Source organism: Syngnathus acus, chromosome 21, assembly GCF_901709675.1.
Source record: "Syngnathus acus chromosome 21, fSynAcu1.2, whole genome shotgun sequence".
In the NCBI taxonomy this organism is placed as follows: domain Eukaryota; kingdom Metazoa; phylum Chordata; class Actinopteri; order Syngnathiformes; family Syngnathidae; genus Syngnathus; species Syngnathus acus.
In genome coordinates this window covers 7,612,370-7,628,607 of record NC_051105.1, presented here as the reverse complement: position 1 = coordinate 7,628,607, position 16,238 = coordinate 7,612,370, and the positions used below count along the sequence as shown (strand labels likewise).

The 16,238-nt window shown below is 41.4% G+C and overlaps 4 protein-coding genes across 5 annotated transcripts; all 4 read right to left on the bottom strand.

The window, feature by feature from the left end:
• Window positions 1–89: 89 nt before the first annotated feature.
• Window positions 90–5,052, bottom strand: dnajc3a (DnaJ (Hsp40) homolog, subfamily C, member 3a). Its single transcript, XM_037239856.1, has 12 exons — window positions 4,817–5,052; window positions 3,838–3,948; window positions 3,625–3,749; window positions 3,458–3,532; window positions 3,067–3,219; window positions 2,799–2,980; window positions 2,575–2,694; window positions 2,023–2,128; window positions 1,826–1,949; window positions 840–972; window positions 625–773; window positions 90–516 (listed from the first exon to the last, which is right to left on the bottom strand). The coding sequence occupies exons 1-12, from the start codon at window positions 4,896–4,898 to the stop codon at window positions 380–382; spliced, it is 1,497 nt and encodes a 498-aa protein (XP_037095751.1). The 5' UTR covers window positions 4,899–5,052; the 3' UTR covers window positions 90–379.
• Window positions 5,053–5,493: 441 nt separating this feature from the next.
• LOC119115408 (claudin-10-like) lies at window positions 5,494–9,426 on the bottom strand. The gene is made up of 5 exons (XM_037239858.1): window positions 8,986–9,426; window positions 6,600–6,761; window positions 6,151–6,232; window positions 5,942–6,049; window positions 5,494–5,862 (listed from the first exon to the last, which is right to left on the bottom strand). The coding sequence occupies exons 1-5, from the start codon at window positions 9,215–9,217 to the stop codon at window positions 5,634–5,636; spliced, it is 813 nt and encodes a 270-aa protein (XP_037095753.1). The 5' UTR covers window positions 9,218–9,426; the 3' UTR covers window positions 5,494–5,633.
• Window positions 9,427–9,481: 55 nt separating this feature from the next.
• On the bottom strand, window positions 9,482–11,905 carry LOC119115409 (claudin-10). The gene is made up of 5 exons (XM_037239859.1): window positions 10,932–11,905; window positions 10,704–10,865; window positions 10,545–10,632; window positions 10,297–10,404; window positions 9,482–10,199 (listed from the first exon to the last, which is right to left on the bottom strand). The coding sequence occupies exons 1-5, from the start codon at window positions 11,161–11,163 to the stop codon at window positions 10,004–10,006; spliced, it is 786 nt and encodes a 261-aa protein (XP_037095754.1). The 5' UTR covers window positions 11,164–11,905; the 3' UTR covers window positions 9,482–10,003.
• Window positions 11,906–12,164: 259 nt separating this feature from the next.
• On the bottom strand, window positions 12,165–15,952 carry LOC119115411 (claudin-10-like). Of its 2 annotated transcripts, none has more exons than XM_037239862.1 (5): window positions 15,647–15,952; window positions 13,372–13,533; window positions 12,831–12,912; window positions 12,650–12,751; window positions 12,165–12,509 (listed from the first exon to the last, which is right to left on the bottom strand). In XM_037239862.1, the coding sequence occupies exons 1-5, from the start codon at window positions 15,858–15,860 to the stop codon at window positions 12,359–12,361; spliced, it is 711 nt and encodes a 236-aa protein (XP_037095757.1). In that variant the 5' UTR covers window positions 15,861–15,952; the 3' UTR covers window positions 12,165–12,358. The 2 variants fall into 2 exon arrangements, with proteins under 2 accessions (XP_037095757.1, XP_037095758.1); XM_037239863.1 differs by lacking the exon at window positions 15,647–15,952 and adding an exon at window positions 13,868–14,465.
• Between the last annotated feature and the right edge of the window lie 286 nt (window positions 15,953–16,238).

Sequence of the window (16,238 nt, the reverse complement as noted above, 5' to 3'; positions counted from 1 at the left end):
CCGTGTCACCTGTTCACGTCATTCAAGTGTCTGTGAAAATAACTGCACCATTTGAACAAAATGAGTTGTGTGATCAAACACAAGTGAAGTGCTTTACTTTATATAAATAAGCTCTTTATTTACAGGTCAAGACACTTTCCAGTCATATAAAAATAGCAGTTTGCTGGCACAAAATTATTTTCCTGAATGGATGCTTATCAACTAGAAAACATGAACCCCTTGCTCCCAGCACTGTGGTTAAAAAAGCTCCTCTTTGTTTGCATAGCAACGTGTCATATTCAACTGGAGTAGTCCACATGTTGACAAATTGCTTTAATTAAGTTCACATTCTCCCTTTTGAATTGGTAAAGAACTAACTTAATCTTGAGCTCCGGCACCCTCAGTTGAAGTTAAATTTGAAGTGGAAGTTTCCCGATCCGAACGGGTTGAAGTTGTGGAATTGATGGCCTCCGCGGTGAACTTGCTGACTCTCGGGGTCCATGGGGTCTTCGCCGTGGTCAAACTTGGTTCGCATTTCTGAAGGATGCGGAGCAAAACACAGTTATTGCCTTGATTGGCCATTACCGCCGTGCCTTTTAAAAGTCTGACTTTCTTCCGGTTTGCTGAGTTGATTGTCGTTCTTACCCGGGTCGGTTAAGACCTCCTTGGCCTGAGCAATGTCTATGAACTTCTTTTCGGCCGCCTTCTTTTCTTCTGGATCTTGGAAGTTGTCCGGGTGCCACTGTTGTGCCAGTTTTCTGTACGCTTTGATGATCTCTTTCTTCTGGGCCGTCCTGTTGTGTACCATAACAACCTCAATGACATGTTGACATTTTGTGAAGAATGTTTGCAATTTGTACCTCTTGACTCCCAAGATTTTGTAGTAGTCTCTCTTCTTAGACTGCTTCAAAAGGCGCTGGGCTTTCTCCAGACCTTCTTGGATCTGACGGTCATTCTCGCTGTGTTCGGATGCACTTTGGTAATCCCTAATAGCTGTAACACAGGAGGAAAAGACCATTTAGTCATACTCCTTCTCAACCAATCGGTGGGGAAAAAAAGTTTACATCCAATCCAAATGGTGTTTAAGTTTTTGGGTTTGAATTTAATGTCAGTCCCACATGTATGTTATATTTGATTTTTTTTTTTACTTTCGGAGTTTAACTGTATTGGTAGAGCACTTTAAAACAAGCCCTGCTGAATACAAAAAATATTGAGTGCCACCAATTTGAACTGATTCTTATCTACATTCAAAATGATACCTTTATTCCAATAAGCTACACTGTAAAACACATTTTTGTGTAATACTCTTATCAATATTTTTTTTATTGGAGCATCATCCCTCACTTTGAGCACATGTTGCAGCTGCTCCAGGCTGCTTGTGCTAAAAGGTGAACTAAGTGGTTTCGGGCCATGACACTAAAAGCCACCGCGACCACGTCTGAGCGCTCCTGCCGTGTTCATTGTGCATTTGAGCTGAGTGACAGAGTTGGACAAGACGCTCAAAGAGGTTGTCGGGTCTGCGTCTGCCTGGAGGGATGCTGCCGTTAAACAGACACGATTGGGTGGTTTTTGCAATACGTGGTTGTAATGTCTGAGGATCGCATTCAAGTGACAAGTTCAGACAAACGGCAACCGAGGTTTGCCAAAGACAACAGCGGCTGTCAGGTGAGAAAGGAGATTATTCACCATCTGCTCTCATTTGATGTTGGGATGCTTAAGGGACACTTATTAGAGCCGCTGGCTGGATAAAAAAAAAAACAAGCCTAAAGCTCCGAGCCTACCTACCATTGCACAGATGATGAACACCGTATAAAAATAAGAAAGGATATAAAATGACAGTGCTTACCCTCCTCATATTGTTCATTTTGGATGTAGGCCTCGGCCCTGTTCTTCAGCGCGTCGATGTTGTGCGGGTCTGACTGGAGGACTTGGCCGCACACCTTAATGGCTCTGTCGGGCTGCTGCTGGCCCTGTGAGAGTGAACACGCTACTTTTAACAAGAGTTCTTATAAACCTAAAAGAGCAGTAAGGAGGGTCGTTTACATGTGTCAACGCGTGGCAGATGCGCTCATTCGCCAGCATTATGAAATGAGGCACATTGGGCTCCGTCTTCATCACCGCCTCAAATTTACTTACAGCCTCCTCGTACCTGAAAGGTAAACGCAAAACGATGAGGTGCTAAAATTATTCAAGAGCCATGTAATGCAGCGTTTCTCAAACCACCAGTAGTATGTGGGCTCCCTCTAGCGGTTAGCACAAAATCAGGTTAGTCGCTTTTTTTTTTTTTTATCGTTTCAAATCATTTGTGTATGCGTTAGTTACATTTATTTTTTTAGTACAATAGTCACATATTGTTTGTAACAGTCCATTTAATTGAACCTTTGTGTAATATATTTTGATTGAATGTCTTTTAGGTAGTTTCTTATCTCCCTATTTCAAGAACAGTTTAAGCATAATGTCAAACAATAAAAACCTGCCGTGCTTTTGACGGACACTTAGGCCTACTTGTCCAATCATAATGGTGATGCCCAGTGTAAACACATAATTACTGATGTAATGTATTCTCACATGATTTATGAGCCAACACACACACACCTCTGCTCTTGGATGAGTTCCTCAGCAGACAGGATTTGTTTGTTGAGCTTTTTGACCTGCTTGTAGTGACTGAAGCACTGCTTGTGATCGGGGTCCAGCTTTAGGCACTCGCGCACTTCACTGCGCATCACACCAGAGGAGAAAGGGGAAAAAGTGCATAAATTGTAATCCGTCGTTACATAAACTTGTTTCATCTCTTTGCATTGTTCCTATCGTGTTCTTACTTGAGGGACATTTCATGGTCGCCCATGTTGTAGTAGATGGTGCTGAGCTGGTAGAAGGCTTGCGTGTTGTCATTCCTCAACTTGGACGAGACCTTTAGGTCACTGATGGCCTTCCCCATTTCGCCCATTTGAATGAAGCAGTCGGCGCGCATCTCGCGAGACGTCACGTCCCAAACACAAGTCTGTAACGTGGGACATAGCTGACTCAAGCTGTGGCTAAACGTGAGCAAGCAGTTATAGGGATGGCGGACAAGTTGACGCGTCTTGCCTCAATGATGGCGTCCAACAGGGCAGCCGCCCCAGCGTAGTCTTTACTGTTGTAGCTGTGCCGCGCTTCAGCAACCAGACGCTGGATCTCGTCGGATTTTATCAGCTGATTCTGGGCCTCGGTCGCCTCATTGTCAGTAGGGTGGACCTTCAACTGAAGCATCACATGCAGCAGTCAGTTAGACATGTTTCAAGTGACACCATTTAGGAGTTTTGGCTGTAGAAAATGTACAAAATAGAATGTAGAAGTATTCTATGTACAAAAATGTTTTTAGTACAGAGGATTTCAATAGTTGGATGGCTCTGTGTGACACCAGTTGAATAACTATTGGCAATGTAGCAGCAGAGCAACACTGACACCTTCAGGTCAAACCAAATTTATGTCCACTCACCACCTTCCGGAAGTCATCCTCTGCTTCGTCCAGCATGCCTTGCTTCAGAAGAAGGTTTCCCCTCTGGAGACGTGCCTGATGAAGGTTAGAATAACAATTTGTTAGATGCCAAACAATGTATGAAGGTTATTTTTATAGGTACAATGGTTTGGAAGTGCAACACTCACAGATGTGAAGTCAGGTTTGAGTTCGATGACTCTGCTCAAATCTGGCAGCGCCGACTTAGACTTGCCCATGGCCAGAAACACTGTGGCTCTCCTGTAATAGGCCAAGTAGTTTTTGGAATCTCCATCTGATCAGAGGACAGCAATGTTTCATTACATGGAGATACATAGGCAACGAGATGGGACATATGATATTGCTGTTTTTAGGCTACTTACCCACAGCGGCATGGAAGTGCGAGAGAGCGTCGGCTAGTTGTCCTGCTGCGAGCAGTTTCTTGCCCATCTCCATGTGATGGTCTACGCTCCCTTCCCTGCCACACTTGACTCCTGACAAAACAAGGGGCTAAGGGTTTGACACTATCTGCCAATGACAATGACCTCAAATCTGGGGTTAATGGACAGTTTGGGGATGTTATAAGGAAGAGGAAATGTGCATCCTCTTTGGTGTGTTACTTGATTAGGCTCCAGGGCAGGTCACTATTTTAGAATGAGTGAGACTTTTCCCAACATGAAGATTATTGAGAGAGTTAACATGCATCTTTGACATATATAGTTATATAGCAGTGAATATAGCAGTGAATGAGTTACACCCAGACACTGTTCCAAATTGACTGATGACATTTGAAATTCAATGCAAGTCATCAGAGCCGAGGAACGATCAAAAATATACAGCAACATTATGCATCATGGGTTCGTGCACTCATGCAAGGTACAAACTTCGATCGCACGTCTAAAGAATACTCAATACTTTCATTTTTGATCAGGTAGATCCTTTTTAATGCAATAATTTATTAGTCGCTCGAAAATCTACGTGTCTTTCTTCCTGGTCTAAATAGACAAAATTATGAAAACAAGTTTACTTTTCAGTGGGGACTGTACTTGTTTATTTGAGAACTAAATATTACGATACGTCACTTTTTAAATCACTTCAAACATAACAAAAAAATGGGTAGTGTAGGTCCCTAATACACAACCAAGGACAAATTTAACAGTGTCAACAGGCTACAAATGTATAAAATAGATGGGAAACTGTTAGCTAGCCTGCTAATGTATTGACATATAAGGCTACGTTAACGTTAGCAGTTACCGATTTAGCTAACGCTCGTCCGTCGTTGTATGAAATTACCAAAAAGTAGCCATCTACTGTCGTAAAACCTAACGCAAGCTATTTCTAGGTTACTACTGTTCGACTTACCTTCGAATCGCATGTCAATCAAAACAAGAACATATGGCAAGTAAGTTAGTAGCTTGTGTGCCACGTGCTCCATGGAAACCATGGTTAAATCCCACTCGAATGCTTCTTGGTGTCCGTGGCGTGATGACAATTGTTCAAAAGTGACGTTATTGCAAATGTGTTTGGGTTTGAAGTCCGAACCAGTCCCATGTGTTGACAGCTATGAAGCGATGAGCTGTAAGGAAGCTCTCCTCTCCTTCCTCGTCTCCTTCACTGGCAGCCACACACAACTCCGCGGACCGGTCGTGGGACACGATGATTGGCTGCCAGGTTGACAAAACCACGCCCATCCGAAATGCTTCAACTGAGTGGAGCCACGGCAGCACACAATGGCGTGATCGGATACACCCTTCCAGATTTATGAAGCAATTTACGTTAATTTTCCCCATTTGTACTCATATATTTATATAAGAATTTGTTCTGCGTATGGAAGATGTTGCTTTTTTTCCCCCTCTACAAACTAGGGCCTCAAGGTGGCCCCTTTTTCTGAGACTAAACACTAAATTTACATATTTTACATGCTGTGCATTGTATTTCATATTAAAGTCCCAAAAATAAATCCAATGTCCATTTAGGGCAATTTTAGAATAGTGGCTCAGCTGGTTTACTCCAGAAAAAATTCTACTGTTGTATCAAAATGAGTTGCAGAAGCGTTCCAATATATTTGCTTTATAAATCCACTTCATATACCACCATTGCATTCCCCTTTTCACTCAACCTCTCTCAAATTTGATGGTTTAGTTGGTTGAAAAGAATTGTTGTCCTCTTAAAAATGAACTCAGACGTATGCATTTGTTGCAGTTGTTCTGGTACTGCCGCTCACTGCAGAAAGGCTGCTGCCGTTACTACTACTGCTTCTGCTACTACGAGTAGCACTACTACTAGTACCACTACTAGCTGGACGACTCTGTGCTTTCCTGCTCCCACTCACATTTGAGAGAGCCATCTGCTTTGTCGGCGGAACCATGTAGGGATCTGGGAACAGGTAGGCGGGGTCTGCATCATAACTGAAATTAAAATGAATGCATTATTAATTTATATGTTGCTGTTAGCACAAGGAAGGTGCAGTTAGTATTTGTTGGCTACCTTGATTGGCATCCTTCCCTCCCTGCAAAGATACTGTAAAGAAGACCTCCAACCACCAGTAAAGTTGAGCCACCCCAGCCGATGAACACGCCAACACCAATTTCAAACCTAAATGGAAGAGGAGATAAAACATAAAAATCATTTATAAAGGGTTTACATCATAAAAACACAAACCAAAACCAAATATTAATCCTAAGAAATGTCCTTACTTTTGTTCTTTGTAATTATCATCTTGGAATTCTGATCTTATTTTATTGCCGTAATAGGAGAAAGCAGTCATTGAACACAACCCTGAAACAAAAACACATCGTAAAATATACACAAACCAGCCACAATATTAGACACAGCTGCAAAAATCTAATCACATCCAATACCAGAGATGTTTCATAAAAATATTAAAATGTTTAAGCTTTATTTTTATACTGTTTCATTCACAAGATACCTCAATGTGTACTTACACAAGACAACATTTAAAGGCATTTACAAACCAAAGAATGCAAGAAATGTAAAACTTTGTTGTTGTTGGTTGAGTTTGTGGGTTAGGGTTAGGGTTAGGGTTAGGGCTTCACTGCAAAAAGTGAATAAATATAAAAACCCAAGTCCCATGAAGCTGTGCATGCATGTCTTTAGATTCTAGCTGTCCCTATTTAAGTCTTACCAGCAAAGAGGTAATTCATCCCCCCAGCAAAAGTCACTCTCGCCTTGGCTAACTCGGAGCCGCCGATCTTAGTGCACTTCATTCCCACCATAACCAGGACTGAGCCGAAGAACGCCATGATGATGGCGGTGATGATGAGGGCGCGACACATGTGAATGTCCCCTGCGAAGAGTTTCCACACACCAAACAAATGGAATTAGTGGTGAGCTTACAAAAGGGGCAGAGAAGTGCAGTGCCGCACCATATCCACCAGATAGCAGTAGCCCTAAACCTACCTCTAGCGTTTATGCATATACACGCCTAAATATTGTTATCCAATATATTCTACTGCAATTTCACATTGGATTGCTGGTTTGAAATTTACTTTTAATATTATTTTTAATAAACATTTATGTTAAAACTTGTCTGGTGTTTTATTCCTTGTTTTTATATTCGCCAATTAAAACATAAAAATCTGACATTTGGTTAACTGCTTTATATGACAATATGTGGAGGTACACCTCATGGACACTTCAATAGGTACACTACACGAGGTTAAAAAAAAAAAAGAATAAATAAATAAAGGGTTAATTGCACAACAAAAGCTCATCTAGGTATATTCTCACACCTGGGATCGAACCAAGTTCTTACCGAGCAAGAGCCCGAGTCCCTAACCAGTCAGCTATTTCGACCGGCAGCCTACAATCACTTGCACTGTTTTGTACTAGTGATGTGCATTCCAGTTAAGTGAAAATCTTTAGAATCGGTTGTGTGTGTTTAACGAGGGTAACTTGGAAAACATATTGGAACGCGGCCCCGAGGACTAGAGCTTGACACCTGTGACCTTTGACCATGATATTTCCCTAATATAGTGGCCTGTTATTAGATACACTTGAAAATGGCGGTGTACCTAATGGAGTGTCCGTGTGATTCCCTCGTTAAGCGCAGCTGCGTGAAAAGTTTTAGCTCCTGCAGAACATGAAAATGACCAAAATCTTTTCACGCAGGTGTGTTTAACGAGGGTAACTTGGAAAACATATTGGAACGCGGCCCCGAGGACTAGAGCTTGACACCTGTGACCTTTGACCATGATATTTCCCTAATAAAGTGGCCTGTTATTAGGTACACTTGAAAATGGCGGTGTACCTAATGGAGTGTCTGTGTGATTCCCTCGTTAAGCGCACCTGCGTGAAAAGTTTTAGCTCCTGCAGAACGTGAAAGGAGCTAAAAGTTTTCACGCAGGTGCGCTTAACGAGGGTCACTTGGAAAACATGTTGGAACGCAGCCCTTCGAGGACTGGAGGTCGGCACCCCTGGTTTAAGTGAAAAGTGCCACACCCGCCCTCACCCCCACTTTCTGATTGGCTGTTTGATCTGTGACGTCACTTGGACACTCCATTAGGTACACCGCCATTTTCACGTGTACCTAATAACAGGCCAGTTCATTAGGGAAAAATCATGGCCAAAGCTTAACTGAAAGTGAAAAGTGCCACACCCGCCCTCACCCCCACTTTCTGATTGGCTATTTGATCTGTGATGTCACACGGACACTCCATTAGGTACGCCGCCATTTTCAAGCGTACCTAAAAACAGGCCAGTTCATTAGGGAAAAATCATGGCCAAAGCTGAACTGAAAGTGAAAAGTGCCACACCCGCCCTTACCCCCACCTCCTGATTGGCTGGTTGATCTGTGACGTTACACAGACACTACATTAGGTACACCACCATTTTCAGGTGTACCTACTAACTTTATGCATTTTTTGTACGTGTCAAGAATGTGTATTTTACTACTTGCTCTTTATTTTGGGGGACACCAACACACGAGCAACTGTGTTGCAAATTAAAATATAAAATTGTTAAAATATTTGAGATTCCACTGGGATTTGAACTCAAGTCAATTGGGTGAGAATCCAGAGCACTAACCACTACACTATGGAAGCCTCATGTGTACTGCATGGAAGGCATGTATATGGTTTTATGGAGCCATACACTACAAGTACTAACTAACCCTAACCCTGGCCCAACCCTAGCCCTAGACCTAACCCCAGCCTTAACCCTAAACCTAACCCTAGGCCCAACCCTAGCCCTAACCACAACCCTAACCCCAACCCTAGCCCCAACCCTAGCCCTAAACCTAGCTCTAACCTTAACCCGAGCACTAACCCTAACTCGAGCCCTAACCCTAGCCCCAACCCTAGCTCCAATCCTTGCCCCAACTCTAGCCCTAACCCTAGCTCCAGCCCTAACCCCTAGCCCTAAACCCAACCCTAGCCCTAACCCTAACTACGGCCCCAACCCTAGCTCTAAATTTAACCCTAGCTCTAACCCTAACCCCATGGTTTTATGGAACCATATACTATAAACGAATCTAGAGTACTGCATTGTGAATGCAAGTGTGGCATACTTACAGTTGAGTGCAAGCAAGGACGGGATGCCCTTGCAGTCCGACACGCCGGTGGAATCGGACACACAATCCTTCCACAAGTTGGAGAAGTAGTTAGAGGTGGTCAAGACAATGCTGCCCACCTCAGACCAGGTCCAGATCTCTGTGGGCATGGTGGAGCACACCAGGATCCATCCTGAAACGCACGTCACAAAGCAGCCGATCTCCATGTACATCACCACTGTCCTGTAACCCATCTTTGCTTTGAAATGAACAATTAGAGGAAGACTCGCTGGTAGGAGTGTGGTGTATCAGTGTGTGCTCTCGTAATGATGATGATGTCGAGGCTGTTTGTGTGTGCTTCACCTCTTGTCATGCCTCTCCTGTGTTTAATGAGGGTCACTCTGGTGTGTTTGTTGTTAGTAGGAAATCAGCATGGCTTACCAGCATGGGTCCAGTTTGGGGTGTTGATTTCTTGTCGGTCCTGTCAGAAAACTAGCTGATAAAAAAAATCATTGAGGTAAAACAATCTGTTTAATTGCATAAAGAGTTTGTTGATAATTTTTAAATATTCTTTTTTTTTTAATCACTTTTATGCATGGCCAGTGAAGGGTAAACAAGAATAATTGTTTTTATTACAATGTTAGATCATTTCACCAACAGCATAAAATAATTAATAACATAACTAAAAATAATTAAAAATAGTAATAATATTTTTATCACTTTTATATATGGCCAGTGAAGGGCAAACAAGAATAATTGTTTTTTACAATGTTAGATCATTTCACCAACAGCATAAAATAATTAATAGTAACATAACTAAAAATAATTAAAAATAAAAATAACAGCAACTTAATTGCAACAATGAACTTCAATCAAGACATTTTTATATACTGTGTACTTTTTATATGTTTATATATATTTCATAATCTCTTTATAGATATTTTTTTCTCCCAACATGAACAACTTTCCTCGCATAATATGACTTGTTATCTTTCAATGTGACCTGAAAAATTCATACACAACAAATCCATTTACAGACATTACACAAAGGCATCCCTTTCAGAAAACCTCTCTGGTGTTGTCGCAGAGAGTTTGGCTATTTTGGAGCCGCTGGATCTCCTCGAGCCGTAGTAAGTTCCATAGAGCCTGTTGGATCTGTAATAACCGGTGTACATGCTTCGTCCTCGTGTGCGAGGGTCCATGTATGTGCCCCCGCCGTAGGTATAGACCACTTGACTGTACAGAGAACAAACATTCATCAAGAAATGTGATCGATCTGATTACAGACTTTTTTTTTGTTTTTAAACAAGTGAAAAAGGTTACTTTGGCCTACCTTTTAGATAGGAGTACTCTTAACACAGTGGCTGCATAAAAGAGAGCTCCTAAAAGGATAAAAAAACTTCCGACCAATCCGAGAAATATGGGCGGGCCTAAGTCGTACCTATCAGTTCGGAAAGAGACATAATGGAAAGCAATTATTTGGTGATTTTTGGAGGATTTGTCCACAGTACCTAAAAAAATGAATTCATTTAATACATGTTTTTCATTGGACATTTCTAACACAAAAGATAAATATTGTACCGTAAGAGTCCAGGTGCTAAGTTGACAGCAAAGGTGTTCCTGGCAACTCTGTTGATGTATAAGCAGTAGGCCGCAATATCGGACACTCCTGCGTACGGAGCAACACGTGTGGGCACAACATTGGTAGGAACACAAGTGAGACATGCATGTTTTACTCACCACCCGCAAAGTGAAAGACCGCACCGGCGAAAAGCATCTTGTCCTTACTCAGCTCGTCTCCGCCGAGGTAGGTGCACTCCATGCCCAGGAAGCACAAGACGGCGGCGAAGAAGCCCAAAGTCAGGCCGCACATCAGCAAGCCTCGCACCCCCTGGACGTACGCTTAAGGATACACAAAAACCAAATGAAAACGTATTTGCTTAATAGTACCAATGAGCACAGTCTTACGCGTGACACTCCAGAGCACAGGGAAGTCTCTACAGTTGGTGACGGCCGTGGAGTCGGTGAAGCAGTCCTTCCACAAATTGGACCAGTACCAGGCTACCTTGATGATGAACGAGCCGCCCTGGCCGCCGATCTGGCTGATCCTCCAGAAGTCCATAGCCATGGTACACAGCACAAAGAGCCAGCCCAGCGTGGAAATCAGGAAGCCGAACACTTGGATCAGACGTTTACGCATCTTCAAAAGTCCACACAGATGAGTTGAAGAGCTTTTTTTGGTTGCTGATTTGTGAAGTGTGTGTAAGGTGTGTGTGTGTTTGTGCGGTGTGTCATCAGTGTTGATAAGGGCGTCTTACCTGATGGAAGGCTATTTACTGTAAATATTCCGGAGTGTGCCATGATGCCGTCTCACTTCGACATGTACATGCTATGCTGACAGAATGACACAAAGAGGAAGCAAAAAAGCACAACACCACAATACGCTCAACTTTCAACATTTATTCACAAAGTGTTTTTTTTAATATCAAAATGCCATAGTACAAAACAATAATGGTCACACCCACAGTATGTAGTCAGTTTAAAGCAAAATGTAAGATAAATAGAAATTATATTTCCCTTAGAATTAGAGTGTGAATAAATTCGCTTCAAAACATTGGTTGAACATTATCACGTCAGATCGTTAGCTATCGTGTAAACGTGCCCTCTAGTGGCCCTGACTGGTAAAGCAAAAGACATCAGCGCAACACATTTTTATTTATTCAGCATAAGACTCAGCATTGTTTCAGTGTTTTCTGGTGGTTAGTGTTTTTATGTTCTTAATTTATTGTTTTGACTGCCTTAATGTCTAATTTTACTCTATGTACAGCACTGTGGGTGTAGATATGTTTTTATCTGAAGAAAAAGAAAATATTTAGTTTGTTGTTTGAGTGAAGATAAAAGTAAATTTTGTTTAGTTTGAAGTAAAATATATATATATATATATATATATATATATAATATGCAGAATTAGCATATATATATATTATATATATATATGCTAATTCTGCTGCACAGGCTACAAAAACGTACCAAAAACTCCTAAAAAATAAAAAGTAAAATGAACAATCACAAATGTTGGAATTATCCGTATGAGATTTTTGTTAAAAAAAAAATACTTTTTAGTATTTTGGGGGGAAAACGTAACATTTGGGGATAATTGTGGGAAAAAAAATGATTAACTGTATTTTCCCCACTAAATTATTTTTTGCTGTAGTGTTTGAAAACTGCAAAGAACTTCGACACACCTATTTTTCATTGGACCGCAATGACCTTTCATTATGACTGTAGTAATAAATTCACCTAGTGCTCAACAAAAACCTTTCCTCCGGTGCAATGTTATCTTTTCTTCCACACTATCTTACCCACCACGCGGCGTCTCTTAATATTCACATCATTTACACGTATATGTTCTTATCGAAGTTAGGAGCCCTGGAGGAGCTGCTGTTTTCAGGAAGCGGCCTCTGGCTCACAGACGGCCCTCTTCCTCTTTGGTAGGAGGAGATATGCGACTGTGAGGCAGCGCCTTTGTAGACATAATTTGTTTGGCTGCGGGTGCACAAACACACATAACGCTGATTTACCATCCACAAGCCATCTTATGCGATCCAGTACAGGAAATTATGCATTGTATTAGATTCTGCAGGTGTACCTATTAAAATTTCCTTAGGTAACTTGTACATACTGACCTTTTCTTACAGTCTGCCACCGAGAAGCAGAGCACACATCCGCCAAGAATACAGAGCACAGAACCTGCCCAGCCAATGAAGAGTGCTGCTCCCAGTTCATACCTAAAATGGATTAAAGAGTAGCTTTTAAACCAGGTGACCCGTTTGAAATTATTTCAACTCTATAAAAAATATTTCTTACTTTTGTGCAACATACAATGGGTTGAAAAATTCCGATGTTATGCGATGTGCATAGAGGGAACAACCTGAGAGTGAGCACAGACCTGAGGAAGAACGTGGTGGACAGTAACCAAATTAAGTCAAACTCTTCAGAATCACAATTTCATCCCCCACATTTTTTTACAGAAAGAAACATACATGCTTTTGTTATTAAATCAATTAATGAATAAATAAAAATTTTGGTAAACACAAAAAATGTTGAATTTGGTGTTACAGAAAATGTGCCCCCCCCTCCCAAAATTAATTTTAGGATGTTTTTCTTTGGGGTGGGGGTTATAAAAAAAGTTGTAAATTCAGAGATATATGTAAAATAAATAATAAAAAATAAAAACAAAAAATAAAATAATAATAATATAAAATAATAAAACAAATATATATAATAATAATAATGTAATGCATTGGATTTACATAACACTTATAACAAATTAAATAAAAATGGCTTGCGTGTTTCAAAATGGCCTCTTACTGTTACGAGGGGAGGGTATGATGGCGACCTTTCTTACCGCTGAGGATAAAGCTGACACCGGCGAAGCAGGCGATCCGCGCTTTGCTCTTGTCACTTCCTCCAATTTTGGTACACTTCATTCCCACCAGGGCGAAGACGGTACCAAAAAAGCCCAGACACACCGCTGCAATCATCAGCCCTCTGCAAGCTTGGATGTAACCTGCGCAAACACAAACAATCAGCCACAGATCGACAACTTCCCGACCTTTTGACAAATACGCACATTAAGCATGTAGCGGAATTAGTCACAAGATTTTATTCAGAGGCAAATATTAGCTCAGAACTAGTCAGCCGTGGTCGAAAGTGCCTAAGGCCCCGTTTCAATCTCCTTGATAAGCTCAAAGAATCAGTCAACTGGGGCTAAACATTGACACATTTTACAGTAAATGGTGTTGATCGCAGTGCTGATGGAAATCTGGATCTTCCATTTGCGCTTTTCAAAGTGAGGAAATTGGGAAATAAGAAAACTCAGAGAGGGCAAAAGTGCGCCTAACCATCCAGCGCCAGCATGGAGGGAAAATCTTTGCAGTTGGACACCCCGGTGGAATCGGTGACGCATGTCTTCCACAGGTTGGCCCAGTAAGTTGCCGTGGTAATGACCGTCCCATCCAGCGAGGACACCTTCCAGTAGTCTGTCGGCAGGGTGGACGACACGAGGATCCATCCCGAGGTGGCCAGCGCAAAGGCCAGAATCTCCTGATACATGCTGCTCCGAATGACTCTGCGCCGACTCCGTCGATTGCGCCGACGATTGATTAATGGTTCCCAGGCGCTTGGAAAAGTTGCCAGGATGTGCAACGCTAAGTTGGTTAATATGTCATAGATTTTTCTATTCTGCCACAGGGAATTTGGACCTGAACTTCAACATGAGGCTTTGTCATGTGGTCCTCCGAGCCCTTGCCAACGTTTCACGCATATGGACGATGTAGTTTAAGATTAAAAGAAGAGGCTTTGGATGTTCAGACTGACTAATAAATAACCACTGAGAATCTTGTGTTGCAAATTAGACTGTTTACGTAATTTTTAGAACCGTTACAAATTAGTCAAGCTTTAGTAAAGATTTGTACTCAGAAGCTCTCAACGGCGAGGGCGACATGCTAATCACCTAGCTGCTCTTATACGATTATTCCTTTTGAGTTGATATTACTAAACCTTGAATATCTTCTCTGGTACATTATACAGTAAAATCTGGAGCAGATTTGTCAAGCTCAAACCCAAACATATGGTGCAAGGACGCATGAATGTGTCACCAGCTTCCTTTTGCTGATGTTTAAATACACAACTGTTCTCACAACAGCGCTCGAATAATTCATTGACAGCATGTCCTCTAACGCTTAACAAGCTTTTGTGCAAAGATTTACATTCAATAGCGGGTAGGCAGACTCATCATCATCATCCATTCAACTAAAGATCGGTGTGATAAAAATCACACTTAAATTCTAGTGAACAAAATGTATTCTGATGAGATCTCATTTAACTTCGGTAAAAAATGATGCAAATATAATATTTTTCAATACATTTTACATACACTTTAATTGTGTTAATAATGTATCTGCAGTTTATCCACCACATAATTATGTTTCAATTATAGTCCTAAAAATAAATAATGACTTCTTCCTATTAGTGGACATAATTATAATAAATTCAGTTGGTATTTTCTAACTATAAATTCTGATTTCTGTAAACCACAGATTGAAAAATAATCATCGTAATACGTTGAGTGCTATTGAGACTAATCTAAATCCAAAAAAGACAAAACAACAGAGAACAAGTAAGATTAACAGTAACTAAATAATAATTTATGGGGGGAAAAAATACATGCAAAAGAAAAAAACAGGCAGAGTAAAATAATTGTATTTAAATATTGGCTTGTTATTGACAGTGGTAAATAGTGTGAATGGTATACGTATAGCGAAGGGCACTTGCATACCGTTTTATCAATAAACAAGTATTATATATTTGGACTTTTCAAAGATAATATTCAGTTTTGATTGAGCGCTCTTTCATGTTCATCATTGTGGTTGCAATTTGCAGTGCTGTAGAACTTCATCATTTCTCTCATGTAAGCTACAAAATGTCTCAGATTGTGTAGAACATTTTGTGACAGCTGAGTGGATGCTAGTGGCCGTCGAACACCCGGGACATTTCATACAGTTGCATCACATGCACTACAAAACTGATGTTTCACCATGAAATGAGACAAAAGTGCATTGAGAACCTCTATTATTGTACAAAAAGTTTGAAAGCAGCAGTAGAATGAGGGAGGCACTCACCGTCCAGGTTCAAGATGGTATGGTGTGGCCTACAATGGAGAGCTCCGAGAGCATTCCCGGCGCAGTTGTTCCACAGGCCCTGCAGCACCCATGTAGCTGTGATGACCGAGGACGCCCGGCTGGTGACCTTCCATTCATTGGACACCGTGGCGCCAATGGTGGCCCCAAGTCCACCGAGGCCGCTGATGAAAGCCAGGATCTGCAAGCCGGACATTTGCTGGCTTTTACAAATGAATGTGATCTTTTTTACAGGAAGAAATACACGCAATTGCCTCGGACAGGTAAATTACACTTTGGACATGTGTTTTCACTGAGATGATTTACAGGACATCAGTCATGGTCAAGGATGGACACAAATGCCTCAAAGTCAAACAGTAATCAGTCTGAGGCAGGAGTTGGTTAGTTATTTTTCGACAATGCCAAAGCATCTCCTTTGTGTGCCCCTGTTTCGGTCTACGAGGAATACCAGGCATCATATTAACACAGCAAATGGAAAAAGTGACGTTTCGGTGTAAGCAAAGTCCACGACAGTTCATCATTTATTTTAGGGAAAGAGGATGACTCATGATTTCCATCTTAGGGTGCTGTTGCA